The 16501-nt window shown below is 39.8% G+C and overlaps 1 protein-coding gene across 1 annotated transcript; it reads right to left on the bottom strand.

Annotated features, from left to right (window-relative positions):
* Positions 1–3681: 3681 nt before the first annotated feature.
* LOC129839095 (zinc finger protein 572-like) lies at positions 3682–15696 on the bottom strand. The gene is made up of 2 exons (XM_055906371.1): positions 15190–15696; positions 3682–5948 (listed from the first exon to the last, which is right to left on the bottom strand). Exons 1-2 carry the CDS (start codon positions 15434–15436, stop codon positions 5572–5574), a joined length of 624 nt encoding a protein of 207 aa, XP_055762346.1. The 5' UTR covers positions 15437–15696; the 3' UTR covers positions 3682–5571.
* Positions 15697–16501: the final 805 nt, after the last annotated feature.

The following is a 16501-nucleotide window of genomic DNA, read 5'->3' as shown; positions in this document are numbered from 1 at the left end:
CCGTCTTTCGGATGGGACGTTAAACGGGTGTCCTAACTCTCTGAGGTCATTAAAGATCCCATGGCACTTATCGTAAGAGTAGGGGTGTTAACCCCGGTGTCCTGGCTAAATTCCCAATCTGGCCCTCAAACCATCATGGTCACCTAATAATCCCCAGTTTACAATTGGCTCATTCATCCCCCTCCTCTCCCCTGTAACTATTCCCCAGGTCGTTGCTGCAAATGAGAACGTGTTCTCAGTCAACTTACCTTGTAAAATAAATAAATAAATAAAATTTTAAGTTATTTCTGTTGTAGTATACATCATAGGCTGGTCCTCCATATTACTTCACACCTAACTTTGGCATTCTTCTAAATTCTGATTGGTTTAATGTAATAACTCCTGTGAGGAGTTACTGTGAGGTGTTATTTTGCATTGGAAATGTTTTAATATTTTATTTGATATTTTATAAACAATACAAAACATACACATACAAACAACATCAAAGAAACATTAAAACCTGTCTAGGACTGGGGTGCCGCTAGCCCCCCCCCCACCCCCACTGAAAAGGCAGAGATTCAATTATTATTTTTTTTAATATTTAACTTTCACACATTAAAGTCCAATACAGCTAATGAAAGACACAGATCTTGTGAATCCAGCCAACATGTCCGATTTTTTAAATGTTTTACAGGGAAGACACAATATGTAAAGATGTAAATCTATTAGCTAAACACATTAGCATAATCCACCATATTTTCTTTGTCGACCAACACCAGTAGCTATCACCAATTCGGCTAAACTAAGAAATTGATAGCCACTAACCAAGAGAAAACCTCCTCAGATGACAGTCTGATAACATATTTATGGTATAGGATTGGTTTTGTTAGAAAAATGTGCATATTTCAGGTAGATGTCATAGTTTACAATTGCACCCACCGTCACAAATGGACTAGAATAATTACAATGAGCAACGTGTTTACCTAACTACTAATCATCAAACATTTCGTAAAAATACACAGCATACACTAATCGAAAGACACAGATCCTGTGAATACAGACAATATTTCAGATTTTCTAAGTGTCTTACAGCGAAAACACAATAAATTGTTATATTAGCATAGCACATGTGCAAACATTACCCCAGCATTGATTCTAGCCAAAGAGAGCGATAACGTAAACATCGCCAAAATATATTAATTTTTTCACTAACCTTCTCAGAATTCTTCAGATGACACTCCTGTAACATCACATTACAACATACATATACAGTTTGTTCGAAAATGTGCATATTTAGCCACCAAAATCATGGTTAGACAATGACAAAAGTTGCCCAGCTGGTCAGACAATGTCGTGGGCCATATTAGACAGTGATCTAGTCGTATACATAGATACTCATAAACGTGACTAAAAAATATAGGGTGGACAGCGATTGATAGACAATTTAATTCTTAATACAATCGCTGATTTACATTTTTAAAATTATCCTTACTTTTCAATACAGTTTGCGCCAAGCGAAGCTACGTCTAGCAAGATGGCGTCATAAGCGATTAACATTTCTCGACAGAAACACGATTTATCATAATAAATTGTTCCTACTTTGAGCTGTTCTTCCATCAGAATCTTGGGCAAAGAAGCCTTTCTTGGGTCTAATCGTCTTTTGGTCGAAAGCTGTCCTCTTGCCATGTAGAAATGCCCATTGCGTTCGGCATGAACTGGAACCGTGCCCAGAGATTCACAGTGTCCGTATACTCATAGGAATAACAGTGGCCTTAAAACTGACTCCAGAACAGGGGCCAAAATGTGTGAAATCTGACTCCATGTCAGGGAAATTGCTGTAGAATGAGTTCTGTTCCACTTAGAGACAAAATTTCAACGGCTACAGAAACTATAGACTTTTCTATCCAATAATAATAATAATATGCATATTGTACGATCAAGAAGTTTGTAGGAAGCCGTTTCAAAAATTACACGATTTCCATAAATAGTGACAACAGCACCCCCTAGCCTTAACAGGTGTTTAACTACATCACACCTGCCCAGACCCACTAGAACACACCTCCATCTCCATTAACTACATCACACCTGCCCAGACCCACTAGAACACACCTCCATCTCCATTAACTACATCACACCTGCCCAGACCCACTAGAACACACCTCCATCTCCATTAACTACATCACACCTGCCCAGACACACTAGATCACACCTCCATCTCCAGCTCCACCACATGGGCTTAAACTGCACCATTTTATTTGTCTCCCAGCACTTTACATTTTTAGATAATAAAGCATTTGACCTTTCTATTGCGTTAACAATGGAGGATTTGTTGATTTCCAGTTGAAGTATTTAAGAAGATTGACGAGAACAGTATAGTCCAACCATCCGGTAACTTGTTTCATGCGCATCAAAGGTGAGGGTGAATTTCAGATGTTTACTACTTGTATTGATGAAGGAGTGGAATCGATGAAGTTCCTCTGCTGTCCCCTGGAATAGAAGGAACACGTCATCAATTAAGCCTTTTACAGAGCCTGATGAGGTGCTAGAATGGATTGTTAGGGCTCACAATCACATTCTTCTCTAACAACCCCACATACAGTTAAGCATAATTAGATGCTATTTTTTTTAAACTACAATGACCATAATGACCTGAGCGCCTACTTGTCTTGTCTGTGTTTCTTTTACACCTGCTACGTAAAAGAGACCGAAGAATGTGTAACAGTATAGCTTCCGTCCCTCTCCTTGCCCCTATCTGGGCTCGAACCAGGGACTCTGCACACATCAACAACTGCCTCCCACGAAACATCGTTCCCATCGCTGTTAGCGTGCACCCCGCTAACTAGCTAGCCATTTCACATCGGTTACAAATGCACAATGGTCAATGCTATCTGGGATTCTTGGGACATCCCTACCCTAAACCCCCAACTTAACCATTTTAAATGTCAACTTCAACGGGCTAGGGACGTCACAAGGATGTATCTCTACCTGAAAATACATGATCTAAGTGATTGATAGTTGGTATTCAGCAGTCATAAAGCCTTATTTACTTTAATGAACTACTAAAATAGTGATTTTGTCAGACAGCAGCTCTAAACTTTATTGACTGACTGATCCATTCGTCCTTCCATCCCTCCTTAGCCTTCCTCTCCTCTGAAGACCCAGTGAGGGTGGAGCTCAGTCAGAGAGCTGTTGAGGGACTGGTTAGGAAGAACACTTCTACAGCCAGAGAGGTGAGAGGTCACAGATGGTTTAGATTTTAAACATGTACTTTTCCCTACTCATTCACCCCACCTCTTTACGTTGCTTATTTATATTCAGTGGCCTGACTCCATCCAGACTGTCAAAAGCCCATCCTGGTAGATCTGAACCTAATTCAGCTTGGAGTGATCAGATGACGGAAGTCACATTTAGGTGCCAGGTGTAACTGAGGTCATAGACGCTCCATATCCATTACTTTTAATGTTTTATATAATATGACTAAATGTGTTTATTTCTGTGTTGCAGGGGCAGTCAAGAAATGTAACGGCAAGGCCACAGAACATGACATAAGCAAAGCTGTGGGAGACCACCTCAAGCCCCTGGTAGAGCCGGGGGTGGTGTTTACCACTCCACCACGCCTTCAGCAGGCTGGAAAAGTGATACTGTTTTTCATACTAAGAGGGACCTAGAATCTGTTGATTGGTCAGTCATTGGGTTCATTAGTTGAAATCAAATCAAGCTTTATTTATACAGCACATTTCAGACATGGACTCAACAGAATGGCTTCACAGGAAAAAAAAAGAGAAAGAAAATAAACCGAAATATTTAGTACACAACAAACAGAAGACTAACAACTGAAAGATTAATGAACATTCTAAGGAAATACCATTGATTAAAATATTAATTGGATGCAATATCCAACCCAAAATATAAGCTTGTTTTTTTAGGAGGGGCTCTAAAAGACACTATGGGGGTGTCCACTGAAAGTTGACTATAACAACAACTGGGACCTAAAAGACACCCACCATGAGACCCTCCAAATCTGCCAAGAAGAGGCAAACAAAAGAAAAACCCACACCAAACTTAAAGACAGGAAGCAAACCAAAAAGGTGGCGCAACTAAAGGTGTTGACTCTCCACATCTATCAAGACAACTGGAGCACTCACTCTTAAATAGAACCTGGACCAGCTCAGGTGAAACACCTTCCCACTAACGAGATGGACAAGCCAGCACAGGTGTAACACATACTGACTAACGAGGTGACACCAATCAGTGCGTCCTACGTGCTAACGAGCTATACGTGCTAAAGTCCAACCTCAAAACATAAATGGAAAAACCAAAGACTGTAACACCTTCCTCTAAGGACAACAAATATATTTTATATTTATGACTCAATTTATTAGGATTGTTAATAAAATTGATTATAGACCAATTTATTATACTGAGTCCATGTGTATAAGCTGCAAGTACGTTGAAATTAACTAGTTCTTTTACACTTTCAACTAAAACCAAACTTATATGGCATAGGCTTATTTTAAATGACATTTTGCTAGGTGGGATATCCCCAATGTCACAGTTTAAACGTGTCCAAATCAATAGTCCAAATGCAGAAACAGTTTGTGATAAATTGAAAATCTAAACGTAAAATGTACTATATACACAAACATCTGCCACAATAATCATATTACTTGTATTTTTTAAACAAGCACCTTATAAACTGCACAAGCACCAGAAACACTGTTTTGACAAGTAGCAATAAATCACTGAATTCAATTAGAGGGGCCATCAGGTTGTATGTGCTGTTGAAACTAACACAACTAAAAAAACACATGGAAATGGGAGATATCTGTTACCTCACTGATTAGAGGACAACCTGCAGAAGACAGTCAGCTACATTTTGGAGTGATGCATTTAAATTTAGGGGTCGCTAAACAAAGGAACACAACACTTATTTGTCATCACTCATCGATATCATGTTGAAATCAATTGTGCCGAGAGGAGGACGATGAGGTTGCACGTACTGTTAAAACTAACAGCTCAAAAACCACACGGAAACTGGGAATAATTTGTACATCCCTGGTTAGACGACAATTTGTAGAAAACAGCTAGCTACATTTTGAAGTGTTGCATTTTGATTCAAGTGCGTCACCAACGTGGTAAGTGTAACACAACTATTTTCTTGTTAGTCACTTTTTTGTTGAATCTCATAAATAGTACTCTTCCATTTCATAAATAATACTCTCTCAATTCAGAGCCTGGATTTTTCCCGAGGCTAATATCCATATCATGCTGAAATAATTTGATAAGGGGGCAAATGTTTAGGCTTCTACAATGTGACATTATTAAAATACTCCTTCTACAATGTTAAAACATTATACATTGTGACATTATTAAAATACTCCTTCTACAATGTTAAAACATTCTACATTGTGACATTTCACTGATATCATGAAACAACTCCATGTATTTTCTGATGTTTAATCAGATATCTATTATCAGAGTATCTCTTCCCACATTGATTACAGCTATGAGGTTTTTCTCCTGTGTGTGTGTTCTCTTTGGTGTCTAGTCCGCACACTAGATATAGTAAAACTCTTCCCACATTGATCACAGCTATAAGGTTTCTCTTGTGTGTGTTCTCTGGTGTAATATCAGGCTGCTTAGCGGAGTAAAACTCTTCCCACATTCATCACAGCTATACAATTTCTTTCCTGTGTGTTTTCTCTGGTGTAATATCAGGCTGCTTAGCTGAGTACAACTCTTCCCACATTGATTACAGCTATAAAGTTTCTGTAATCCTGTGTGGATTATCTGATGAATTTTAATGCCTGTTGATGAGGTGAATCTCTTCCCACAATCAGAACAGCAGTGAGGTCTCTTCCTTGTGGATCTCCGCAGGTGTTCTGATGTGGAGAAACTCTTCTCTGCCCTGTCAGCATCGTGATGTTGTTGAGGCTCCCCAGAGGATCCACAATAGTCCCGTCTCTCTCCTGTGTGAACAACAAAGTCAGACAGATGATTAAAGGCCCACAACATCAGAAATCCACTGTAAAAGTGATGCCAACAGCATAGCCATGATGTTGTACAATAATTGACGCCTGTAATGAATGTAATGATTATTTGACATTTGTTTTAAATGAGCAAGAATAGTCATATTGTCTTGTTTTCACATTAGTAGTTACATCTAAGATTGTAAACTAGAAATAAGTTATTCATGTTGTTGAAACTCTAAGCAGTGTGCCAGACGACTTTTGTTCTCCAATATAGGCCCCTTTCTGTGTTTAATAAAATTGCGGCATGAGGGCGATGCACACACAATTTGATTGCAGAAACACCTCCCTGCTAATGAGGAAACCGATAGTTATGGATGTAGTATATCTGCCAGGAGCAAAAATGGTGAGCAAAGATTTTAGTTTTTCACAATTTATTCTGAATGTGAATAGGTGAAAACTCAGGGGAGTAACCTCCATTTCCAGGTTGCTTATGAGTGCATTTCACACTACGTTGGATTATAATTGTAAGAATCGCTTGAATGTCCTGCTTAATATAATGTTTGCTACAGTATTAAGAATTATGTGTAATTATTGAAGAACGGCATTAATGACAGTATCCATTTGGGTGTCAATAAAGTTAATAATTTTTATTTTACCTTTATTTAACCAGGTAGGTCAGTTGAGAACAAGTTCTCATTTACAACTGCGACCTGGCCAAGATAAAGCAAAGCAGTGCGACAAAAACAACACAGAGTTACACGTGGGATAAACAAACGTACAGTTAACAACACAATAGAAAAATCTATATAGAGTGTGTGCAAATGGAGTAAGGAGGTAAGGCAATAAATAGGCCTCAGTGGCAAAATAATTACAATTGAGCAAATTAACACTGGAGTGATAGATGTGCAGATGAGGATGTGCAAGTAGAAATACTGGTGTGCAAAAGAACAAACAAAAAAAATCATAAAACAATATGGAGATGAGGTAGGTAGTTGGATGGGCTATTTACAGATGGGCTGTAGCGATTGGTAAGCTGCTCAGATAGTTGCTTCTTAAAGTTAGTGAGGGAGTTAAAGTTAGTGAAGTCTCCAACTTCAGCGATTTTTGCAATTCGTTCCAGTCATTGGCAGCAGAGAACTGTAAGGAAAGGCGGACAAAGGAGGTGTTGGCTTTGGGGATGACCAGTGAGATATACCTCCTGGAGCACGTGTTATGGGTGGGTGTTGCTATGGTGACCAGTGAGCTGAGTGAAGGCAAAGACTTATAGATGGCCTGGAGCCAGTGGGTTTGGCGACGAATATGTAGCGAGGGCCAGCCGACAAGAGCAGGTCGCAGTGGTGGGTGGTATATGGGGCTTTAGTGACAAAACGGATGGCACTGTGATAGACTGCATCCAGTTTGCTGAGTAGTGTTGGAGGCTATTTTGTAAATGACATCGCTGAAGTTAAGGATCGGTAGGATAGTCAGTTTTACGAGGGTATGTTTGGCAGCGTGAGTGAAGGAGGCTTTGATGCGAAATAAGAAGCCGGTTCGAGATTTAATTTTGCATTGGAGATGCTAAATATTAGTCTGGAAGGAGAGTTTATAGTCTAACCAGACACCTAGGTATTGTAGTTGTCCACATATTCTAAGTCAGAACTGTCCAGAGTAGTGATGCTAGTCGGGCGGGTGTGGGAAGCAATCGGTTGTTGATTGATCGGTTGTTATTTTCGGCTGTTGAGTCTGCCGATAAGAATACGGTGATTGACAGAGTCGAAAGCCTTGGCCAGGTCGATGAAGACGGCTGCACAGTAGTGTCTTTTATCGATGGCGGTTATGATATCGTTAAGTACCTTGAGCGTGGCTGAGGTGCACCCGTGACCAGCTCGGAAACCGGCAGATAATTTTAGAAAGAGAGGGTCCAGATTTTCTAGCCCAGCTGTTTTGTATGGGTCTAGGTTTTGTAGCTCTTTCAGAACATCAGCTATCTGGATTTGGGTGAAGGAGAAGCTGGGGAGGCTTGGGAAAGTAGCTGCGGGGGTGCGTAGCTGTTGACCGGGGTTGGGGTAGCCAGCTGGTCCAGGTTCAATTTAAGAGTGTATGGCCAGCCGTAGAGAAATGCTTATTGAAATTCTTGATTATCGTGGAGTTATCGGTGGTGACAGTGTTTCCTAGCCTCAGTGCAGTGGGCAGCTGGGATGAGGTGCTACAGGATGCAAATTTCTGTTTGAAAAAGCTAGCCTTTGCTTTCTTAATAATAACTGACTGTGTGTATTGGTTCCGGACTTCTCTGAAAAGATGCATATCGCAGGGACTATTCGATGCTAGTGCAGTACGCCACAGGATGTTTTTGTGCTGGTCGAGGGCAGTCAGGTCTGGAGTGAACCAAGGGCTATATCTGTTCTTAGTTCTACATTTTTTGAAAGGGGCATGCTTATTTAAGATGGTGAGGAAATTACTTTTAAAAGAACAACCAGGCATCCTCTACTGACGGGATGAGGTCAATATCCTTCCAGGATACCCGGGCCAGGTCGATTAGAAAGACCTGCTTGCAGAAGTGTTTTAGGGAGCGTATGACAGTGATGAGGGGTGATCGTTTGACCGTGGACCCATAACGGATGCAGGCAACGATCGCTGAGATCCTGATTGAAAACAGCAGAGGTGTATTTGGAGGGCAAGTTGGTCAGGATAATATCTATGAGGATGCCCATGTTTACGGATTTAGAGTTGTACCTGGTGGGTTCCTTGATAATTTGTGTGAGATTGAGGGCATCTAGCTTGGATTGTAGGATGGCTGGGGTGTTAAGCATATCGCAGTTTAGGTCACCTAATAGAACGAACTCTGAAGATAGATGGGGGGGGTGCAATCAATTCACATATGGTGTCCAGGGCACAGCTGGGAGCTGAGGGGGGTCTAACAGGCGGCAACAGTGAGAGACGATTTTCTGGAGAGATTCATTTTTAAAATTAGAAGCTGTTTGGGCATGTACCTGGAAAGTATGACAGAACTCTGCAATAGATTATAACTCCTCTCTTTTTGACAGTTCTATCTTGAAGGAAAATGTTGTGGTCGAGGATAGAAATTTCAGAATTTTTGGTTGCCTTCCTAAGCCAGGATTCAGACACGGCAAGGACATTAAGGTTGGCGGAGTGTGCTAAATATGCATGAAACCAAGGCTTTTTTGATTACAGAAGTCAACAAATGAGAGTGCCTGGAGACACGCAGGGCCTGGGTTAACCTCTACATCACCCGAGGAACAGAGGAGTAGGATGAGGGTACGGCTAAAGGCTATCAGAACTGGTCGTCTAGTGCGTTGGGAACAGAGAATGAAAGGAGCAGATTTCTGGGCGTGGTAGGATAGATTCAAGGCATAATGTACAGACAGGGATATGGTAGTGTGCGAGTACAGTGGAGGTAAACCTAGGCATTGAGTGACGATAAGAGAGGTTGCATCTCTGGAGGCACTAGTTATGATAGGTGAGGTCACCGCATGTGTGGGAGGTGGGACAAAAGAGCTCTCTGAGCCATGTTGAGTGGGACTAGGGGCTCTGCATTAAAATAAAACAATGATAACTACCCTAAACAACAGTATATAAGGCATGTTGACATTAGAGAGAGACAAAGCGAGGCATAAAGTAATCACAGGTGTTGATTGGGAGAGCTAGCTAAGACAACAACGGCTAAGACAACAACAGTTAATCAGCTAAGACAACAGGTAAAATGGCAATGAATGGGCAGAGAGGGTCAGTTAACTTATTTGGTATAGGGGGCAGCATTTTCACTTTTGGATGAATTTCGTGCCCATACTGAACTGCCTCCTACTCTGTCCCACATGCTAATATATGCATATTATTATTACTATTGGATAGAAAACACTCTGAAGTTTCTAAAACTGTTTGAATGATGTCTGAGTATAACAGAACTCATATGGCAGGCAAAAACCTGAGAAAAAATCCAAACGGGAAGTGAAAATTCTGAGAGTGGTTGTTGTTGAAGTCATCGCCTATTCAATTCCCTGTAATATATGGATCTGTTTGCACTTAATATGCCTTCCACTAGATGTCAACAGTCAGTAGAACGTGGAATGAAGCTTATGCTGTGTTGTGGGGCCGGATGGGAAGGGAATGAGTCAGTGGTCTGGCAGATTGCCAGTTCCTGGTCACGCACTTTCCTCATTATATCATCTTGCGTTCCATTACTTATAGAGACTGAAAAGAATTCTCCGGTTGGAACCTTATTGGATATAAATGATAACAACATCCTGAAAATTGATTCTCTATTAAGTTTGACCAGTTTATTCGACCTGGAATATAACTTTTTGAAGTTTTCGTCCGAGTTCGCCTGGACCGGAGCCAGCGTTTGGACACGTGAACTAAACGTGCTAGCAAAATTAGCTAATTGGACACTAGTAATGGACATTATCGAACAAAACAATGATTTATTGTGTAACTAGGATTCCTGGCACTGCATTCTGATGAAAGATCAAATGTAAGGGAATATTTATGATGTAATTTCGTATTTCTGTTGACTCCAACATGGCGGAGAAATGTTGTGTATTTCTGAGCGCCGTCTCAGATTATTGCATGGTATGCTTTTTCCTAAAGTTTCAAAAAAATCTGACAGCGGTTGCATTAGGAACCAGTGAATCTTTAATTATATGTAAAACATGTATCTTTCATCAAAGTTTATGATGAGTATTTCTGTTATTTGACGTGGCTCTCTGTAATTACTCCGGGCATTTCTGAAAATGGCGCCAATGTAAATCGAGATTTGTGGATATAAATATGCACATTATCGAACAAAACATAAATGTATTGTGTAACATGATGTCATATGAGTGTCATCTGATGAAGATGTTCAAAGGTTAGTGATTAATTTTATCTCTATTTCTGGATTTTGTTACTACTATCTTTTGCTGGGAAAATGGCTGTGTTTTTCTGTGGCTATGTACTGAGCTAACATAATTGTTTGGTGTGCTTTCCCCGTAAATCCTTTATGAAATCAGACATGTTGGCCGGATTCACAACATGTGTAGCTTTAATTTGGTGTCTTTCATGTGTGATGTCATGAAAGATTGATTTTTATAGTAATATATTTGAATTTGGCGTGCCACATTTTTTCTGGATTTTGGCCAAGTGGGACGTTATAGTCCGATATGCTCAGGGTTGATATTGCGCTGTGCAGACTGGCTAAAAGCGGCTGGTGTCTGAGCTAAAAAGGTAAAGGCCGCTAGCAGTGGCTAACAATGACTACATAGCTAGTAGCTCATTAGCTGGTTAGCTTCTGATGGCTAGGTTCTGATGGCTAGGTTCTCATGGCTAGGTTCTCATGGCTAGGTTCTCATGGCTAGGTTCTCATGGCTATAAGGTCTAAAAAATAGCAGATCCGTATCACATTGGGTGAGGCGGGTTGCCGGAAGGTATATTTAATTTAAACATGGAAAAAGGGATTTAAATATTTCCAATATATACAAAAAGTGACAAAAAAAACATAACATTTACAACAACAAACACGTCATACTGCTACGCCATCTTGGATTGCAAGGTGACTCATTTAAAAAACATTGGATATAGCAAACTCTGAAATGACTTAGCATTTCTGTGCCCATGAAAACTTTTTTCCCAGCGTAACATAAGGAGCCACTAAATGATACGTAGTTCAAGTGCATTTCAGAATACAAAAAAACTGTCCGACAGCAAGATCCCTTATTTAAGTTGAAGTTCATCATATGACAAGCGTAACGTTATGACTATAACTACTGTTCCCTGAAGAAGGGAAACTAGGTACAACATACTATTAAATTCAAGCCTAGCTCGGGTTTATTCCTTAAATTTAATACCGCTCTTCACCGACCCAGGAAGGAGTGGGGCCAAACAGGTGTTGCACCTCGTTTCCCTCCTTCAGGGAACAGTAATTATAGTGTTAGGTTCTAATTTTTCAGAGTAAATAACTCACGGACACTAGAGAAGCTTAACCAAGTTGAATTCTTCCCAAAGGGTCGTTACAGCTGTAGTTCAGACAAAAACATGTTCTCACCATCACAAGTATATATACCCCACTTTGGACACTCCTCCTTCTCTCCAATCCTTAAATCTTCTGGGTTGACAGGAAGAGGGTAACAGGATACTAAACCCTTATTACTCCCTTCAGGGCATCTGACCTGACCTCAACCCTTCCTTCACCCAATCCATCCGCTTCCCCTATAGCAATCCTGTGATCTCCTCCCATCCAACCAGCACATTCCACAGCCACTCTGTCTTTCTACAGATCTCACTCCTTTATATACTCTGCGTCTGATCTATCATGTCTTTAATATCTCAATGTTCAAAGTTTAGCCCGAAATCCAGTCAAAGTTACACTCCCTTTCAGTCTATGGGAAAATACAATCATTCCCCATGCGGACCCAAACGGATACTAAATGAAACGGCCCCTGGCAGACCACCCAGACCTTACTTCGCAAGATTTTTCAATTTATTAATTGTATTTTGTTTGAAACACTCCTGTCAATATTGAGTAAGGACACACACCCAATTACGCATATAGAAGTAAGACTAGTCTTCCTGGCCTGAGCGCAAATGTAGGCCTATAAATGTGCCCATTTGGGGATGTCTGATAGTATTTCTGATTGTCTTAACGCACCACCACTAATGAGTTGTGGAGCTTCTCAAAGTAATGTTTTATTCACCTCAAACAGCAAGTAAACAAAGTCTAATCAAAATCAATAGCGAATGACAATAGTTCCTCAAAGTATTTTCGTAAAATATTTCCAGCTCTCATCCTTTCGATAACCACTTGGCACGAAAGGGAAAAACGTAATGTGCTGATCCAATGGAAATGTTAAAACACCTGATTACTTCTTATCCCTTTCACAAATAGCCTACAGCTGTGTTGGTCGAGAACTCACTGGCAGGGGAAACTGAGGGCCCAGAATATTTTATTCAATGTTGCAAGCTTGCTATCTAGAGTTTTGGGCCGACTCAGTTGATAGTTGATCCAATGTTTCCGGTTCGTTGCAGACAGGACATGTGTAGCCAATGAGATTTATATGATATTTATTTATCAGGATATTTTATACATGCAGGCTGCAATAATAGCATTTTTTTGCTTTATGTAGTTTTTTTTTTTTTTTTACTTAGCAAGGGCAATACAAATGTTTCTTCATAATTTTCATTTAAATAGAATGTAGATTAACCACAGAGATTGATGTTGAGATAAAGACTAATATAATTATTATTACTATTATAAATGAAATGAAACTGTTCCAATAAAATGTGAATATGAAAATCCTAACTTGCACCAGATCAGTAGAAATGGTCAGATAACTTGGCACCAAATGGAAAAGGTTGCCGACTGTTGGTGTAGCCTATTACCAGAAACTATAGGAGCATAACGACTGCTGGTGTAGTCTATTACCAGAAACTATAGAAGCATAACGACTGCTGGTGTAGCCTATTATCAGAAACTTCAGGAGCATAACGACTGCTGGTGTAGCCTATTACCAGAAACTTCAGGAGCATAACGACTGCCGGTGTTGCCTATTAGGCCTATAGGTCTGCACAACGCATCACTGGGGGCAAACTACCTGCCCACCAGGACACCTACACCACCCGATGTCACAGGAAGGCCATAGGACAACAACCACCCGAGCCCCCAAGGACAACAACCACCCGAGCCACTGCCTGTTCATCCCGCTATCATCCAGAAGGCGAGGTCAGTACAGGTGCATCAAAGCAGGGTCCGAGAGACTGAAAAACAGCTTCTATCTCAAGGCCATCAGACTGTTAAACAGCCACCACTAAGATCGAGTGGCTGCTGCCAACATACTGACTCAACTCCAGCTCACTTTAATAATGGATTTGATGGAAATTGATCAAAAATGTATATCACTAGCCACTTTAAAAAATGACACTTAATATAATGTATATGTATATACTGTACTCTATATCATCTACTGCATCTTGCCATCTTTATGTAATACATGTATCACAAGCCACTTTAAACTATGCACTTTTATGTTTACATACCCTACATTACTCATCTCATATGTATATACTGTACTCGATACCATCTACTGCATCTTGCCTATGCCGTTCTGTACCATCACTCATTCATATATCTTTATGTACATATTCTTTATCCCTTTACACTTGTGTGTATAAGGTAGTAGTTGTGGAATAGTTAGGTTAGATTACTCGTTGGCTATTACTGCATTGTCAGAACTAGAAGCACAAGCATTTCGCGACACTCGCATTAACATCTCATAACCATGTGTATGTGACAAATAAAATTTGATTTGATTTATTACCAGAAACTATAGTAGCATAACGACTGCTGGTGTAGCCTATTACCAGAAACTATAGGAGCATAACGACTGCTGGTGTAGCCTATTATCAGAAACTTTAGGAGCATAACATCAGAATTTATGAAGGCCAGCAGCAGCGGGAGGAGGAAGAGTTTTTTTCTGATGGTTAGGCGATCTTGATCTCTGGCTCCCTCAAGTCATTTGTGTGTCTCAATTATTTAATCAAACAGCATGCTTAAAGCATCAGACCAGTTCAGTACATATATTTGATTTAATTAAAACACATGGGGTGTGTCTAAATATGGAAAAATACGTTATAACATTTCTACCAATCAGTTGGTAGAAAGAAAAGACGATTCTTGGTTGACCCAAGATTTTTTTATTTGGGGCCCTAGTGCATTCATTAAGTTCAGACTGCTTCCCTTTTTACACATTTTGTTACATTACTTGTTCTGAATTAGATTTTTTTTAAAGGATTAAATGAAAATGTTATATGTTTTAGAAATGCTTGAGACTCAATTAAATCAATGAATCATGTTTTGAGGATATAGTGTTTGTTTACATTTACTGATAAACATTGGAGTAAAAAAAAGCTTATATTTTGAGTTCTGATGGAGTACCACAGTTGAACTAAGCTCATGAAGCATTTATAAGTGAATTCTTCAAGAAACAGATGGGTACATACCATTAATGTATAAGTCCCAAAATGGATGTAACAACTGCTGATTGCCCCTTTAAGACTACATATTGGGCTAATCTAATAAGAGATATTGAGGACTACAGTATTTCAGGCATTGTCATTGGATGCATTTGATAAATTGTTAACGTTTTGTTGATGGTCCACTCTTGATGTTCTACACGTTACAGTGTAGCTCCAGCCATTCCTACAGAACAACATGAAAGTGTAGAACCCCTTTACTGCATATTGGTTCAACGACTGCAGAGACGGTACTTACTGGGGTTAAACGGATCTCCAATCTCCTCTTCTTCCTCCAATGTGACAGTAATCTCCCCCTCCTCCACACCAAAAACGGCATCCTCCTCTTCCTCTACTTTCACTGAAACTTCTTTCTCTTCTTCTTTCAATGTAACAGCCTCACCTTCCTTCTCCTCTTTCACAACAATGTTCTGCCACAGACCCTCTTTCCCCATCCAGCAGACCGCCTCTTCTTTAGCAGGAGGGGAGAAGCTTACTGACCTCATGTTCGGGGATGTTAGCTATCTATCATTAGCGACTAGGCTAGTGCTAATTTAACCAGCCAGCTACTGGAGCTGACTAATAAAAAATAACGTAATATTACATTAAATAGGTTAACAAGTTGATACGACAGAAGTGTGTCTAAAACACAGTAGCTAATATACACCGAAAGTGTATAAATAGCTTGAATCTTTCGGCTATGTTAGCTAGCAAGCTACCGAGGTGAATGACGAGCTGTTTCTGAAGAACCGTCCACTAGATTATACGTCACGCTGGCAGCATCGCCTGAAAAACGCACATCGCCGTCTGCTGACTGGAGGGGAAACGCAGTTAAGGATCATATTTTATTTTCAGACAAAGATTCTTTTAAATTAATTTAATTAAATAATACTAATATATTGAGACATACAAAGACAGGAATGTGTTGATTGATTAGTGAGAATAAAACATGTTTACTACAGCACATTTAAGGCAGTTTCATTAACTCATACTAAATCTAAATAATTAGCAAGCTACTGTTGGTCCATACTGCTCCTACATGGTGTAACAATACATCATGTAGATGTATATAATGAACAGACTAGGTCTATACTGCTCCTACATGGTGTAACAATACATCATGTAGATGTATATAATGAACAGACTAGGTCTATACTGCTCCTACATGGTGCAACAATATATCATGTAGATGTACACTACCATTCAAAAGTTTGGGGTCACTTAGAAATGTCCTTGTTTTTTAAAGAAAATCAAAAATTTTAATTTACCTGTTTTTGCTTTGTCATTATGGAGTATTGTGATGTCTTACGGGGTATTGTGATGTCATTATTGGGTATTGTGTAGATTGATGAGGGAAATTTTTTTTGAATCAATTTTAGAATAAGGCTGTAACGTAACAAAATGTGGGAAAAGTGAAGGGGTCTGAATGCTTTCCGAATGCATTGTATATATATGAGGGCAGTACTTTGTGACATCACTTCATGAAACAGGAGGTACAAATATATAACATAGTTTCACAGTATCAACATTCAATGTATCAAAATATATGACCAAGCTGGAAGTGGAAACGC

This window comes from Salvelinus fontinalis, chromosome 40 (genome assembly GCF_029448725.1).
Source record: "Salvelinus fontinalis isolate EN_2023a chromosome 40, ASM2944872v1, whole genome shotgun sequence".
NCBI lineage: Eukaryota > Metazoa > Chordata > Actinopteri > Salmoniformes > Salmonidae > Salvelinus > Salvelinus fontinalis.
This window is presented reverse-complemented; position numbering and strand designations above follow the sequence as displayed.

What these genes read in the sequence shown, in the direction of transcription:
- LOC129839095 (XM_055906371.1), bottom strand. Translation starts at nt 15,436, where the DNA reads ATGAGGTCAGTAAGCTTCTCCCCTCCTGCTAAAGAAGAGGCGGTCTGC. An exon ending in TGGAGATCCGTTTAACCCCA is followed by an intron (nt 5,949 to 15,189) that starts GTAAGTACCGTC and finishes TTGTTCACACAG; the next exon opens with GAGAGAGACGGGACTATTGT.